Source organism: Varanus komodoensis, unplaced genomic scaffold (assembly GCF_004798865.1).
Source record: "Varanus komodoensis strain SLA01 unplaced genomic scaffold, ASM479886v1 scaffold5, whole genome shotgun sequence".
Lineage (NCBI taxonomy): Eukaryota > Metazoa > Chordata > Lepidosauria > Squamata > Varanidae > Varanus > Varanus komodoensis.
The window spans coordinates 51,014,251-51,029,031 of record NW_025336087.1 but is presented as its reverse complement, the minus strand read 5'-3'; the positions used below and the strand labels follow the sequence as shown (position 1 = coordinate 51,029,031).

The following is a 14,781-nucleotide window of genomic DNA, read 5'->3' as shown; positions in this document are numbered from 1 at the left end:
ATGCTTTGAGTATAGTGGAGCAACACTGTCTTTTCAACAAAGGCCTAATTAAAATGGCTGATCACTGGAAGTGCAATACAGCTAATACTTCTCTACTTCGGTGGCTGGACTGCTTCCTTTTGTGAGAAGGAAGATCAATTTTGTGGTGGAGAGTTCTCTAATATTACAGATATGTTCTTAATTAACTACCTGTTACTTGGATTTTAATGCACAATTGATACAAATGGATTTTCCATGCCCCTTTGATAGTCAAACAACTAATATTACAGCACTGAAAGGATAAACAGCAATCTGCTATAACACAATGTGTGGAGAACTTGAAGAAAATTTTAAATGGGTGACTTTGAAGCACAATTTATGAATGGACAAATATATGAATATTTGGATGCCTTTGTTTATACATAATTATCTCTAATGTCTTGCTATATGTAAAAACATACAGAGTTATATAGTATTCATGTAATAATTGTAATAGATTTATTTAAGTTTCCTGTAAGAAGATTGAAACATTTTCTTTTTCCCTTTAATTTTTTTCTTTAATTTGGCTTTGGCTTTAATTTCAAGATATATAATAAAATAGTGAAAAAAGAAAAGTAAAAGTAACTTTTTCAAAAGGTGACTATAGGAAGCATGTGAAATTTCATTAAGACATTAGCATGCTCTGAGGTTTGATGAGTGAGACTGCAGTTACATATAACAATTCAAAGTGAGCCCCATTACCTAAATACCTTGACTACCACTGAAAAAACAGTTTCCAAAGATTAGTCCCTACATTTTAGAGTCTATTAGCTATTCAGCTATTTAGATCAAAGCAGTGATTTTGAGCTATTGGATTTTAGTGGACAAATGAAAATGAATATAACAGGTTTTAGTCCAGCCTTTATTATCTTTCCACATCCAAAAAAGAGACTACACAGCCTGGTTCCTTTTATAACCATATTCACCTCCCCTCAGAAACAAAGAACTACAGAAGAGCTGTAGATAAAAATGGAATAGCAGGGTTCCAGGATAAATGTTATTAGGCAGAATGATGTAGAGATGGCTATGCTTCTCCACAGTGAGATGGCTGTGAAGTATTGATGGGATCCACAGGTAGCAAAACCATTTTCCCATCTACGGTCCTGAAAGTACCACGATAGGAGAGGAGACCATGAATGAGTTGGGGGGAAAAAAGGCCAAATTCCTCATTTCAGACAAAGAAAATCATGGAAGCCATTTTTAAAAACAACTACGATCGGGGACACTGTGCCCAGACTGTCTTTGCTCAGTATAATTCTATCTATTTGGGAGAAGGGGAAGAAACTTGTCATTAAGAAGGGTCTGAAATGTAGTATTACCTTAGCAAGAATATGTTTGTCCTTTATTATGTACTCATAAGTAGTCAAAAGAACATTAAATTTTCCACTACGAAGCTGAGGAACAAGTGATCGGCGCATAGCAGGTGTACCCTGAAAGAGGAGAGAAAGAAAAGAACCATGATTTCTAATTATAGTTTACTAAAACAAGGATATCCATGTCCTGCATTGAAATGCACAACCAATTGTGGCTAACGCAATGATTACAATTCAAATCCTTTTTGCAGAGGAAGCTGAAGAGAAAATAAATTATAATTGGTTGTATCCAACTGGTGTTCCTCTGCTGAGGGAAGGCTCTTCAATCCAGTGGTGATTTTCATCAGCAGAATGTGTAGACAGGCAATTTTCAGGGATTCCCCCTCTCCCTAGCAGTTTTATCATCCACTGTCCCCTACCGCTCCTGTTCCACTCATAAAAGCCACTGCTGGATCAGCAGACCCTTAACAGTGCAGGGGGACCAGCCAGATACTCTCTAAAACTGACGACTGAAAAAGAACAGCTCAGACATGTCTTGAGTCGCAGGCAGTCATGTGCCCCTATCCTTTATGCTAGCCTTCATAACAATGCCTGTAGCTAAGTTAATCCAGAGGAAAACTAATTCATTGCTAAAAAAAAAAAAAAACCCTGCCTTGAAATCTCTGATAAGGGGGGGGGGGGGGAGATTGAAATGCTATAAATAAATAATACAGGAATACACAAATATACATTATTTGTCATCTATATATTACTCCCATCAGAATACTTTGGAATATAAGCACAGATAACTACTTATTGCATTTGTGTATTATCTTATCACTTTTCACTATGTAGATTTGTGCTCTATTACAAACATGCATACTGATTAGGCAATAGCAAAACTTTATAATTAAATTGTTACTAGATGATCATGAAAAATGGAAAGAAATATACACTGCCAACATTACATTCATATATACACAAGATAGCCAAACCTTGTAAGAAATTTTCACCACAGAAGGTGCCCATTTGTCAAATTCGTATGTCCAATTGGATAAAGTCCTATAGAAAAGATTAAAGATTATTCAAGCATATTTTCCAATACATGTAGAACTCAGAATTTCAATTTGGACAACAGGAATGGGAAAAAATGGAAAAATAGTCACCAGCTTATTTTTAATCTTTAAAATGAAAAGCAGAATGAAACGTAGTCTACATGGTCATATGAATGTGGGGGCGGGGAGGAGCTACAGGAACAGCTTTTCTATTCATGAAAGAAAATGCTGTCTGGTTTTCTACTCAAAGACTCCATCCTCTTTCTCCAAAGCTGTTATATGCATGCATAAACTTGTCCAATTTTAATCAAACTATTTGAATATATTTAGGTGTTTTGCTGAAGAGGGATCGGTTTTGTGAATCTGAGCCTGGATTTAAATTAAAGCACTTGTTCATAAAGTTGAAAGAAGAGATAGTGTAGTAGGCATATAATTACAAACTTAAGGTTTATTTTTACACCTAGATCCTTGCTTCCAAGCACTCTTCTAATGACAGACAATGGAAATGCTGTTGCGCATATGTATCTTCTTTTTTAAATAATGTCAGAGGAACAGAATCAGAGGAACACAAGCTATGACACACATTCATAGGTTTCATTTTTATACAGAACCATGATCTTAGCCCTGATACTTATGAATGGAACACCTTGGAAAAATAGGAAAAGTACAGAAATAGAGATGGACCAATCTGTCGGTTTTGTTTTCTATGTTTGCATTTTTTTCCAACACAAATTCACTCTATCTTGTTTCTGCATCCATTTGCAAGACACACAAATAAACATTCCCATTCATTTTTGTATGTATTTCTGCAATATACACATTATTAGCAAGCAATTTTCTCTAATATATTCCTTTCTGTGTGAGATTTTCCTTAACATACACATTTTTAATGCATTTGCCCTACTGTGCACATCTATATATGCCTTTTTTCTTGCAGAGCTGTGTCCCAAAATTCAGAAAAGTACAACAACCAAGGATCTGCATTCTAGTTCATGTATTGGTTTGGGGAGTACAAATTAGGTCACTTCGTATTAAAATGCAGGCCTAATGCATCCCCCCTCCCTGCAATCTCTAGTTATGTTAAAAGAAATGAATGAGGCTTGGGAGATGACATAGTTCATTTTCCTCTTCATGCTCCCCCTTTTGTTTTCAAAGACATTCAGCTTGCTATTTCACTGCTCTCTCTACACCATATGTGTGAATTAAAAATATATCTAGCTGCCCGATAATCCGAACACCACAGCCACAATACATTCTGGTACGATTTTCTGGCAGTTAATTATTCTAATACAGAATCTGATCCTATACTTTTGATAGAGGAATCTGCAGAATACTTTATCATATGAACAACCACAAAACATCTGTATAAATACACATCTGAGTTACAAAGCAAATCATAGGCCTTAACAGAAATAATAGTCTTTTTAAAGTTCATTTTTTCCAAGAATAATATTTCCTCTTGCAAACACCAGGAAAAGATTCAAGCAACCTGGTGTTGCTGTTTATTTAAAATCTAATATCAAATGAAGCTCTGAAATAATTGCAAATGAAGCTGATGAGTTAGTGGGTAAAAACAAAAAAACAAAGTACTTCAACCAAAGAAGATAAAAATTATGAACACACAAAGTCGTCATATTTTGTTGGATGCTGTTTAGGAGTTGCCTTTTTAAAGCTCTTACAGCTGCAAGACATTCAATCTGAAATTGAAGTTAAATGTTATACATGCCAATTGGTTAAGGAAAATATAGTTTTCGGTCTTGTAAATCAAAAGGACAAGCTATAGTGGCTATGAAATAGTCACTATCTTGACTACTAAATGCTTTTAGCAGCCATCTGTTCCCCCATCCCAGACAATCTATGTGAGAAGAAGGGAAGGCAATGAAAGAATAAATCCAGGGGACATAGTCAGCACAGTCCTACAGTCATCTAGCTATTAAGTGTTAAAAAAGACAGGGAGGGGGAGGGGAGGAGATGTTGTTAATGAGAGAATCTGCATAGCACAGAAAAATATCATTAGAAGTTCATCTACTTACGAGAGGGGAACAATGATGAGATAGGGGCCATTGAGCCTTTTGTGCTCCATCAGGTAAGTGATCAGTGCAATCGTCTGTATGGTCTTCCCTAGTCCCATTTCATCAGCTAAAATCCCATTCAAATTGTTATTATATAGGGAAACCATCCATTCCAGGCCCTGGATCTGAAATGCAGGAGAATCACCTCAGTTATTCAGTATTTGTGCATACAGTAACATTTTGATTTTACCATTTCTGCTTTAGTGCTGTGTGCTCCTCAGAAGAGGATGTGCTAGTTGAGCAGCACAATGAAAAAGGAGCCACAAAATTGCCTACACAAGATTCAGCACTGTTATGTAGGCCAATGCTTAGAATGCCTTTGCTCCCAAAATTGACTGATTTGGGCACAGTACTAAAGATTAATGCTTTTCATAGTATGACCCACTTCAGGATCTTAACAGTTGACCCACTTCAGGATTTTAACTGTCTATATGTGCCTTGAATTTTATTTCCATGGACCTATATATTTCTTGCTTTAATTTCGGAAAGATGCATTACCTAACCACCACCTATTCATGACAACAAAACTATTCCTGAGTATTCTTTGGGAAGAAATTAACAGACTGCAGAATGAATTTAATACTGGTAGCAAGATAGAAATTTACTAAATTGTTAACTTTTAATCAGCAGAAGAGCTAAAGAGAAACAGGAGACATCTGGAATATTGAAAAATACATTTTGGAGGTTCCGTGTAAATTAACTATGGTTTGCAAATTGGAAGCCATCCATAGGAACATGTGGAGAGTTAAGTAAATAGTATGTTTTGCATGCATAATATCCTAGGTTTAACCCTTGGTAAGATCACTCTCTGAAAACCTGGACAGCCATTGCCAACTAGGGTTTGACCCAGAATAGCCTAGACTGGTCTAACTTGGTTTAAGGCAGCTTCCTGTATTCCAGTCCTCCAATTATGACATTTAAACTAATTAAATTAAAATTACTAAGCATTAATCTGCACCAGTTTTACCCAGGGCTCCCATCTTCACCAGCATGGCATGTCATCCTTGCACATGACAGGTGTGCAAGGATGCTTAAGAGAGGAACCTAATGATCATTAACCATCATTAATATTGATGCAGATCTAACACTAAACCATGGTTAGGACTAACAAAAGAGCACACACACAGGATAAGGCAAGGCTATTAATGGCAACTAGTCCTTATGACTACATATTACCTTCAGCATCGGAGGTAGCCAGCCTCTGAATAAGTGCAATATAAGTAAGAACAGGCTCTAATTGTGCTCATGTCCTTGTTTTCTTTTTCTTTTGTGTGTGTGTGTGTGAGGGGGTCCTTCTTATAGGTTGGCTACTATGCAAACAGAATGCTGGGCTAAATAGGTTTCTAGCCTAATCTATCACTGCTCTTATGTTGTAGTAAGAAGAAAGGGCATGTCTCTTTCAAACTATTTAAAACCATGATTTGCAAAAAGCTCGCATTATGTCTCATCCAAATCAAAGATTGTTAAGGATGCAATACTGTCATGATGTATTTAGGAAAGAATGTATTCTTCTAATACTTAGCAATATCAAAACTTGAGAATGACTTTCTATAGCTTTCTGGTATACTAACCAATCAAGAATTAAGAGCTCCCATCCCTGCAACAGCTATGAATTGAATGTACCTGAAATTTTTCCAGCTTAGTGGAGAACTCTGAGGCAATGAGTTCTCAAATGTTGTCATAGCAAGTCTTGCAGTGTAAATAAGAAAATTACTTGAGACCTATCAAGAGGTAGCACTCTTTGTGTTATGTGAGGAACCAGCCAATTCAATGGCAAAAGAGATAGAATATGCTATGCCTTTTAAAGCATCCATTCAAGAACTAAACCAAGAACATTAATGTTAATTATCTGGTGGGAATGAAACACCTTGATTCTAAGGAGAATGTGGCGTAGTTTAAGAAATTCTGTGTTAAAGATCCACTGAAAGGATTTATATTGTAAATGCAACCATGCTTACCTGATAATGTTTTAATGTGCCATTAATAAGAAGAGTAGACTGCTTCTCCACCCTTTCAGAAATTGCATGAGCCACTGTATAGTAGGACTGAGACCCTCTAGCACTGTACTGCATACTGTATTCATCATCCACATCTTGTTTGGCTGTCCTAGAAATCAACAAAGGCACTTTTAACTTTACTCTTGCTAATTACTTTGCAGTCTTAGTTCTTACACATGCATACAACAATCAATTGCAGAAATAACAATAAACAAATGGTCTGCTTTGCTTTTTCTACCTTCCAAATTACTCACTCAATGATTTGTTTAGCATCTTTTTCTGACACGTCTTCACTGTTTGGATCAAGATGTATCTTCTCATCTGCTTCTTGTCTACTTGATTCCTCTTCATCTTCCTGCCAAAATAGTATCAAGGTGTCAAACTTACATAAGTCCTGTATTTATCACACAACCTTGCAAATGGAAGACTACATTTTTGTACATAAGTCCTGTATTATCACACAACCTTGCAAATGGAAGACTACTTTTTTGTATCACTTATGTTGTCTTTTGTTTGATTAAACGAAAGTCATTTTCACAAGGTTTGAGAGTCAGGAAATATTTGGAGCACTTTTTTATTTAAAAACAAAGCCAAGAAAAACTCCAAGCACTGTATTTCTGGAACTCTTCATTTTATACTAATTTGCTCAATATTCAAGCATTTTATCAGTAACTGGTAAACATGAGTAACAGTTCATCATTTTTCACTTTTTACTGTAAGCAAAAGTCTAAAAGCTTTCTGGTAAAATGCATCTAAATTTGTATCAGCGAAGTTCTGCTGCACCCAAAAAGCCACTCCAGAATGTTCAAGACTATAGGGAACTGTAGTAGAGAGGGAAAACCATTAGAAATTGGGTGGGGGTACCTTTGTGAGTTTTGAGTTCCAAGCCAAAAGAGAAAATATAACCATGGCAAACAGGACTTATTTACTAGAATCCCTTTTACTTTTTCTTTCCCCAAAGTCACAGTTTTTAGTGGGCTAAAGAAGAAGAATGAAAGCATTTCTTGTTCCCAAAGCTGTTCGCTAACTATGTACAACAATTTTCCTAGCTGTTATTGAAGATGTTAAATACAAGTTTGAATATTACCCATGCTTGATTGCTGAAGTGCCAAAATGCATCAACAACTGTATTTATTTTCCTCCTCTTTGAAGCATCATTGTATTTTAATGAAGTATTGATTAAAAGGATAGCACCTTTCAGAGAAATGTGAGTTGATGTATAATGGTAAAATTGATCTAAGCTGACAGGATGCTAACTAAATTAAGGTCAACTACATATATATGCTTTAACAGAATGCAATTTCTTATAGAGTAAAGCATATTTATTAGGTTCACATAACCTTCCAACCCAAGGCTTGTTATAGATGTTATTTATATACCATTTGGTTATCATGTCATCCAAATCCGGGCAAGTAATTTCACTGTGGGTTACTGAAACCAGCCTCAGAGCTCCTCAGCAAGAGTAACAAAAGCCTGTGCTAGCCTTGGCAAACTTGCCTGTGCCATTGCCAGCCATTACCCATCCAGTGATGCCCAGGAGACACTTTGAAGGAGCCACCATTTGATCTTCACTTCTTTAAAAATCAGTTCCTGATAATTGCTCAAATTTGTCAGTAATTTTTTCTCTGCCTTTCTCCAGTGCAAAGGGGTGTATGCATGGTTGTCTGTTGTCTATAGTCTTACCTGGTAAATTTCCTTGTTTAGGTAGGGAACATACAAGGAAACTTTTTTGCAAAGTTGACAAGAATCAGGGAAAATACTTTAAGGGAGAGATGTAAAATGGCAAAAGCACCAAAAATGGAAACAATGGGAGGAGTAAGGTACACCAAGAAGGGTGATATGTCTTGTATTTAACAATGTAATTCTCTTGATGTCAATTGTTGACTTGAAAGTGCCCCCATCTTTTCAACACTAGTCTATAGCTTGTCTATCCAGAGGAAATATTAATCCCCTCCCCTTTGTCTCTGCTTTTCAGAACATTTACTGTTGCTGCTGCAGCAGTACGCTGACAGTTCTTAAACAGGAAACTAAAAGCAAAGAATGGGAGCAAGTAAATTCTTTTGGGGGCAGGTGTAAATACTGCTGAAGCTGCCTGTCACCACTAGAGGTTTTTTAACTGTTTGGAATAGTTAAAAAAGGGGGGGGGGGGGGGATAGCTGGGAAATAAATGGAAAGGAAATGCACACAAATTTAATGGCTGGGAAGTAAATGAAGGATAAATTTGCACAACAGCTATAACTGCTCCATTGTTGCAAGTGCATACATTTCCCCTCCATTTACTTCCACCCCTTAAATTTGCTCAAATGTTGCCTTCATTTATTTTCCAGCCATTAAATTTGTGTACATTTCCCTTCTGAGATGAAAAAGCACAAATATTTCCAACAGGTGGAGTGAAAAGTGGAAGAAACTGAAAAATTATGGTTCAGTATTGAAAAGCAAGATAATCACTTTGCCAAGGAGGAAATACCCCCTCCCTCATTTGGTGCCAGCTTCCCCCTCCCCAATTTCTGTGCTTCTGAATTGCACTATTTCTCCCCCAATCAAAAATTAGCTGATGAGCAGCCTCATCTTGTTAATTGCCTTGTATGTTGCCTACTCTGCTTTACTGCTCCTTTTGACAGCTGAAACGTACAACAAAATTGGCCAAGCAGACTACGCACATCAGTCAGCCCTAAGACTGTACTTAGAGATTTCAAAAAAAAAGTCACAAAAAGTAAAATAACAACAACATAATATAAAAAAGCAAAGGAATGAAAAGAATAATGATCAGAGTGGGAAATGGGCTGGGGTAAGGAAAAAAGAAGAGTTCTATTGCGAAGTCCCAGGGATACATGCTGGAGCTATCTAGAGGATTGAAAACAACCCATGCTGCATACCTTAACTGGAGGTGTGGCTTAGCATTACATGTGACTCCACCCATTTTTATAGCTATTCATGATCATCAGTACCAGAAGTGAAATCTGTAATCCTTCACTACTCCACCTTCACTACTAATTAATTGGATTGTACTATTGCCATTTCTTTCTCATCACATTGAAGCTTTTTATTTAGACAAAAAAAAACCTCCAACAAATTATGCTTTATCTTATGGCTTATTATCCATTTACCATACAGAAGGGAACAGGGAATAGTACATCATGAATGTATTATAGTCTAAGAAAACTACTTCTTCCACTACTTATATTTCAGTATTGTAACAGTAGTTATTTTAATGGTCAGAACGATCTTCCTGTATGCTTTTTCTCACTCTCTGTTCCCTGAAATGAAAAATAGTTTAAAAAAAAACTTGTAGATAAATATATGCATCAACATGAGGCATTCACTTACATCTTCCTCATACTCAGATCCACTTTCATCTTCACTGTCTGACCTGGGTGCAACTTCATAGCTGGTAGGAAAGAAGAAAGTGAGAAAGTATGAGCAGGCATCTTTTCAAATAATGAGATAAACGTCAGGACAGAAATTCAAAGAGTATGGAAACAAAAATAAGAATCTGCAATTATCTCTCTCTCACACACACACGCATACACACACACACACATATATGCAAAAGCAACAGGCTGTGGGGATTACTCACCCTGGGTTCATTTCTAACCAAGCATCCAACTGACTTGCTTTAGGAGCTTCTGGTCCAAGGAGAACTTTTCCTGTTTCAGTATGAGTTACCTTGACTGGGAGATCACTCATCTGACTGCTTTCATCTATGGGCTAAAAATAAAGAGAATACGGTTTAATTCATGGTCAGAAGATAATACTGTCTCATTCTGAGAGATCAGTGAAGAAAGTGTCTCAGTTTACATATAATAGTAGACTGCAATTTGCTGCAGTGTGCACCAGGTGTTTTGTGGCCATTTTGAACCTGAAAATAGTGGCTGAGTTTGCTTGGCATGGCAACCCACTTGCAAATAAGCAATGCAGTGTGGGTTGTTAGTGAAACAAAGCACCATACATCCAAGAGATGATTTGGCTCACCATGGGTCATATTTCCCGATCCTTCCCACTCAATTCTCCACCAGGTATCCCAGAGGACTAGGTGGCTGCAGACATCTTGTTTCTTCTCATTGCTTTGTTCTCAACTCTTTTTTGGTCTCCACTGAGCATTTTCTTTTTCAGTCTTCTCTCAGCCTCTGTCAGTGACAGTTACTGACAGTGCCACCTTTATAATTTTTTTAGGTGCCAGAAATAAGTGCAAACATTTTTGTAATTGTATTTATTTGGTTGGCAGCTCAGAGGTGTGAAGTATGTATATTTACCTGGCAAAAATGCAAAGCTTGCCCACTGATTGTTATGGTAAATGTCTACTGTCAAAATGCAGTAGGTAGCAATAGTGAACACTGACCAAGCAAAGCTGCAAACAGGTTATTTTGTTACTTCATTTCTCATTTGTTAACTGTCAAACAGCAGACTGTCTGTCAAAAGGCACCCATGAAAACTGTGTATTTGCCTGTCAAAAAAAACCCCTCCAAAACTATTTAGCTCTGTAAAAACCTTGTTTTAAAAGAAATCTTTTTTCTTGACAGAGAAACCTCAAAGCCACAGATTTGTGATCCTGTACAAAGGCTGGATCATACTTTTCTCCTTTCCTGAGCACTCAATATCTTGAAAAAGGGGCTGAGATGGTGGAGGACACTAAGAGCTGTCAGGTCCATACTTCAAAACTACAAGATCTCAGCTTGATGCGGGTGATATACTCACCACCACCTTCACAAGCAGAGATCTTTGCAGCTTTATTTCTCGCTTACTTGCTCATTGAATGAGAGCTGTCAAGTAAGAAGCAAAACAAAACATAACAAAATTTCCTAAATGTATCCTTGATTGGTCAGTGCCTATGGCTAGTATCTACTGAATCTACTTAAACCTAAAATATTTACTCAGAAGCAAACCGTACTGATTTCAATGGGACAATTCCAGCTAAGTATGTATGCTACTACTGTCTTAACCACTAACAAAAGACACCTCAGTAGGTTTAAACAATTCTGTAGAAAAAGTTTTTAACAACAACATCTGTGTCATATTTCCAGTGTAAGATTCTAATCTACATGCACACAGAAACTTTCTGAAGTCATTTATAGGGCACCCTAGCATGCTCATTAGTGAGATAGCTCATTAACTGCAAGGGCGCTCATTAAAAACTTCAATTAGATGTGTTGGACAAAGTGTCTTCCATTAAACCAATTCACCACACATCTTACTGCATGCCAGAAAGAACAGCAAGCTGTAAATCTACTGATGTATATTTGCCTGATTAGTTAGGGTGTAACAGTCCAATTTTATTTGTGAAAGTAAAAGCTAAGCAGGCTTTCTTCACAGTACAAAATATTATTAATATATAATAAATAATAACAACAATAACACAGCTTACTATACAATGCAATCTGTAAGCAATGTTAATGACATAAGTTAACATGAAATACGTTGCTCAAGTTCACACAACACAGCAATCTGCTATGTGAATAACATAAATGGTGTGTCTTATTCATGGAATAAGTATACTTCAGAAACCACTGGGCTAAATGTGGATTGTCCTCCTCCTGCTTCCCTACACCTTGGTCGTCCAGTTGGAATTCCTGGCATTGCATTGTGGAACCCATCTTGTCTCCCCCTACTTGCTCCAACAGCAATCCCAGTTGTTAGTGGGTCTTTGTCCCCCCGCCCCCCAGGAACCTGTTCCACTGCCAACTGTTCCACCAATATCCATGTAGCATCAAAGAGCAACTGACCTATTACATTTTAAAAATTATTTGGGGAGCGGCAACACAAATGTATAAAATTTTAATTTACAAAATTGTTGCTTGTAGGTGCACACTTATTCCTGACCAATGCATATCTTTAAATTATTTAATATTCAAGACATGTAACTTCTTACTAAATGTACTTATTTATATTGGAAATGCATGAAATGTTTCACACATAAGTGTGTTCTATGCAACAATCATGAGGCTGCAGCAAGATATTTCAAGCAATTAAAGCTAATTTTAATTCACATCAACCTTTGTATCTTTATGTTCTAACCTTATATTGATATGTCATCTTTAAGAGAACTAGGTGGAACAAATGCAAACAAAAGCAAAGCATAAATATCAATGTGCTGGTTTTAATTATATTAATTTATGCTTTACTTTATGTTGTTGTGATTTTTTTCCATTTATCATGATATTTAATTGCATAATTTTATTGGTGTAATTTGGTGATTTTATATTGTAATAGCTGCCCAGACAGCATGATGCTATAACAGGCAGCTTTTAAACAAATCTAATAAATAATTTTTTAAATAAGGGAACCATAACTACATTGGCTTTGATCCACAGATCTTCTAAGTAGTACTCTATTTACAGACTATTTATTTGATTTATATACTGCTGTTCATATTTAAAAATAACTCTAAGCAATTTACAAAAAAAAATTTAAAACACTGAAATACATTAAATTACAACCAGCATATGTAATACTAAGGTGTTTATATAAAGCGTAAATAAAAATATTAAAACCAATGTAAAACCACTGAAACAAATAATTTCAAACAAATGGACAGGAGAGTACACATACTCAAGGAAGGCCTCAGTAATGAAGTGAGTCTTTAACTGGCATCTAAAATGTGCAGATCTCCTCTCCTTGGCGGGGGGAAGATTATCCCCTAAACTGGGTGCCAGCATGGAAAAGGCAGGCTTCCTCTATGACTATCAAATCCAGGAGCACCCCCAAATTACATACCTGCTCTGGATGCATGCAACCCATCTAGCACTCTAATTCCCATACCCACGCACTACCCACCAAGTCTCTGTCTTGTCAGAATGCAGTTTCAGTACTGGGAACATGGCAAAACAATTTTTATTGATTCCTCTTTTCCCCCACAGACCCCTGAAAATCTGTTCCAGCTGGCTGGGGATAGTTTGGGGAGACAGCAGAAGAATATTATTAATCCCCTCCCCGCATTGTCTCCAGCAACAACCTCTACTAGATCAAAGAGCAATTCAGAATAGGATCTAAGCCATGCAAAAACCTTCTTAAAATCATTTTACTGCTATCATATGAATTATACAAGTTTCTTTAGTTATAATAAATAGTAGCAGTCTAGAAATAATATAGGATAACAATAGTAAGGGAAATAATCCTGTTGATGTATTTTAGCCCAGTTCTCTGATGTACATATTATGACATTTTGTTAATTATGAGGGCATTCTGTTGAAATGCTTCTAAGGAGAATCTAGAATTCCTACCTCTCCATCAGGACCAAGTCCAGATCCTATCCCTTCTGTATTGTCTTCTGCTTTCTGTAGGCAAAACACAGACAAAAAGTTATATACAAAATTATATAAAATTATGTTCAAGAGAGTATAGGAAATTATTCAAACTTTGGACTAGATAGCGTCAGTATATTCAGTTATTTGTTTTTCAGGGACATGGGTGTGGGTTATAGTACTTGAGACTGAATTAAAATAGAAAACATTTTTCACTGAATTAAAATAGAAAACATAGGGAGCCTGGAAAGCTTCAAGGGAAAAAAGGTACATTATCATTAATTCCATGGTTCAATCTGAATAGATCACCTTCAAACTGTATTCTGATCTTCAGACTCTTTTATTTAAAGCTGCAGAGCAATAAAGTATTATCTGAGGACCTGCCCCTCCTACCCCTGCAAATGAAAATTGGGACCTAGTCCTAATTATCATTTAGAGCAGACCAGTTTTTGCTAAACAAGTGGTTTTCCTATGGCAGCTTCACCTATGATGTTCCTCTGGGACCTTCCTCTTGCTGTTTCCTCAGTTTGTCCCATATAAAATCTCTTATTTTCCTTTTCCATATTTATTTCCCAATACATATTCTTTTCTAGATGCTTAAATGTCTCCATGCACTACCTCTCCTCCCTCTCCATACCACCCAAGACTCCCTCCAAAAGGATGTTTTGAAATATACTTGTTTCTATCTATTGTAAAGGATACGCATGTACAAATTGTGCATTCCTTCTTACAAAAATATATTTTGAAAGGAAATGCAGCAATTTTTTACACAGATGGTTTCTTCAGATGCAGCAGACAAAGATGACTTGTGCTTGTGTATTGCATGCCAAAGTACAAAATATCATATAGGAAACAGCTCTTGTTTTCCCTCCTTTTTTCATTTTTGTTTCCTCTCATTCTGCAGCTTAGCAGCACCTAGCACCCATATTATCCAGTACAGAGATATATGTGATTATTTTATATTTCTCACTAATGAAGACAGTATCTGAATCAAGGAGAAAGCATTGTGCCTCAAGGAAAAACCATTCTCTCTCTCTCTCTCTCTCTCTCTCTCACACACACACACACACACACGTGCATGGTTCCTCACATGCAAGGATAAGGACCCA

The 14,781-nt window shown here is 36.6% G+C and overlaps 1 protein-coding gene across 4 annotated transcripts in view; it reads right to left on the bottom strand.

Moving 5' to 3' along the window:
* Positions 1-14,781, bottom strand: part of SMARCA2 (SWI/SNF related, matrix associated, actin dependent regulator of chromatin, subfamily a, member 2) — a 121,750-nt gene that overhangs the window by 56,496 nt on the left and 50,473 nt on the right. For all 4 annotated transcript variants that reach the window (XM_044446805.1, XM_044446807.1, XM_044446806.1 and 1 more), the window contains 8 exons: positions 13,652-13,705; positions 10,012-10,142; positions 9,762-9,822; positions 6,689-6,789; positions 6,396-6,543; positions 4,399-4,562; positions 2,306-2,372; positions 1,338-1,448 (listed from right to left, as the gene is read on the bottom strand). In XM_044446805.1, coding sequence (XP_044302740.1) covers positions 1,338-1,448; positions 2,306-2,372; positions 4,399-4,562; positions 6,396-6,543; positions 6,689-6,789; positions 9,762-9,822; positions 10,012-10,142; positions 13,652-13,705 — 837 coding nt within the window. The remainder of the gene's footprint in view (positions 1-1,337; positions 1,449-2,305; positions 2,373-4,398; positions 4,563-6,395; positions 6,544-6,688; positions 6,790-9,761; positions 9,823-10,011; positions 10,143-13,651; positions 13,706-14,781) is intronic.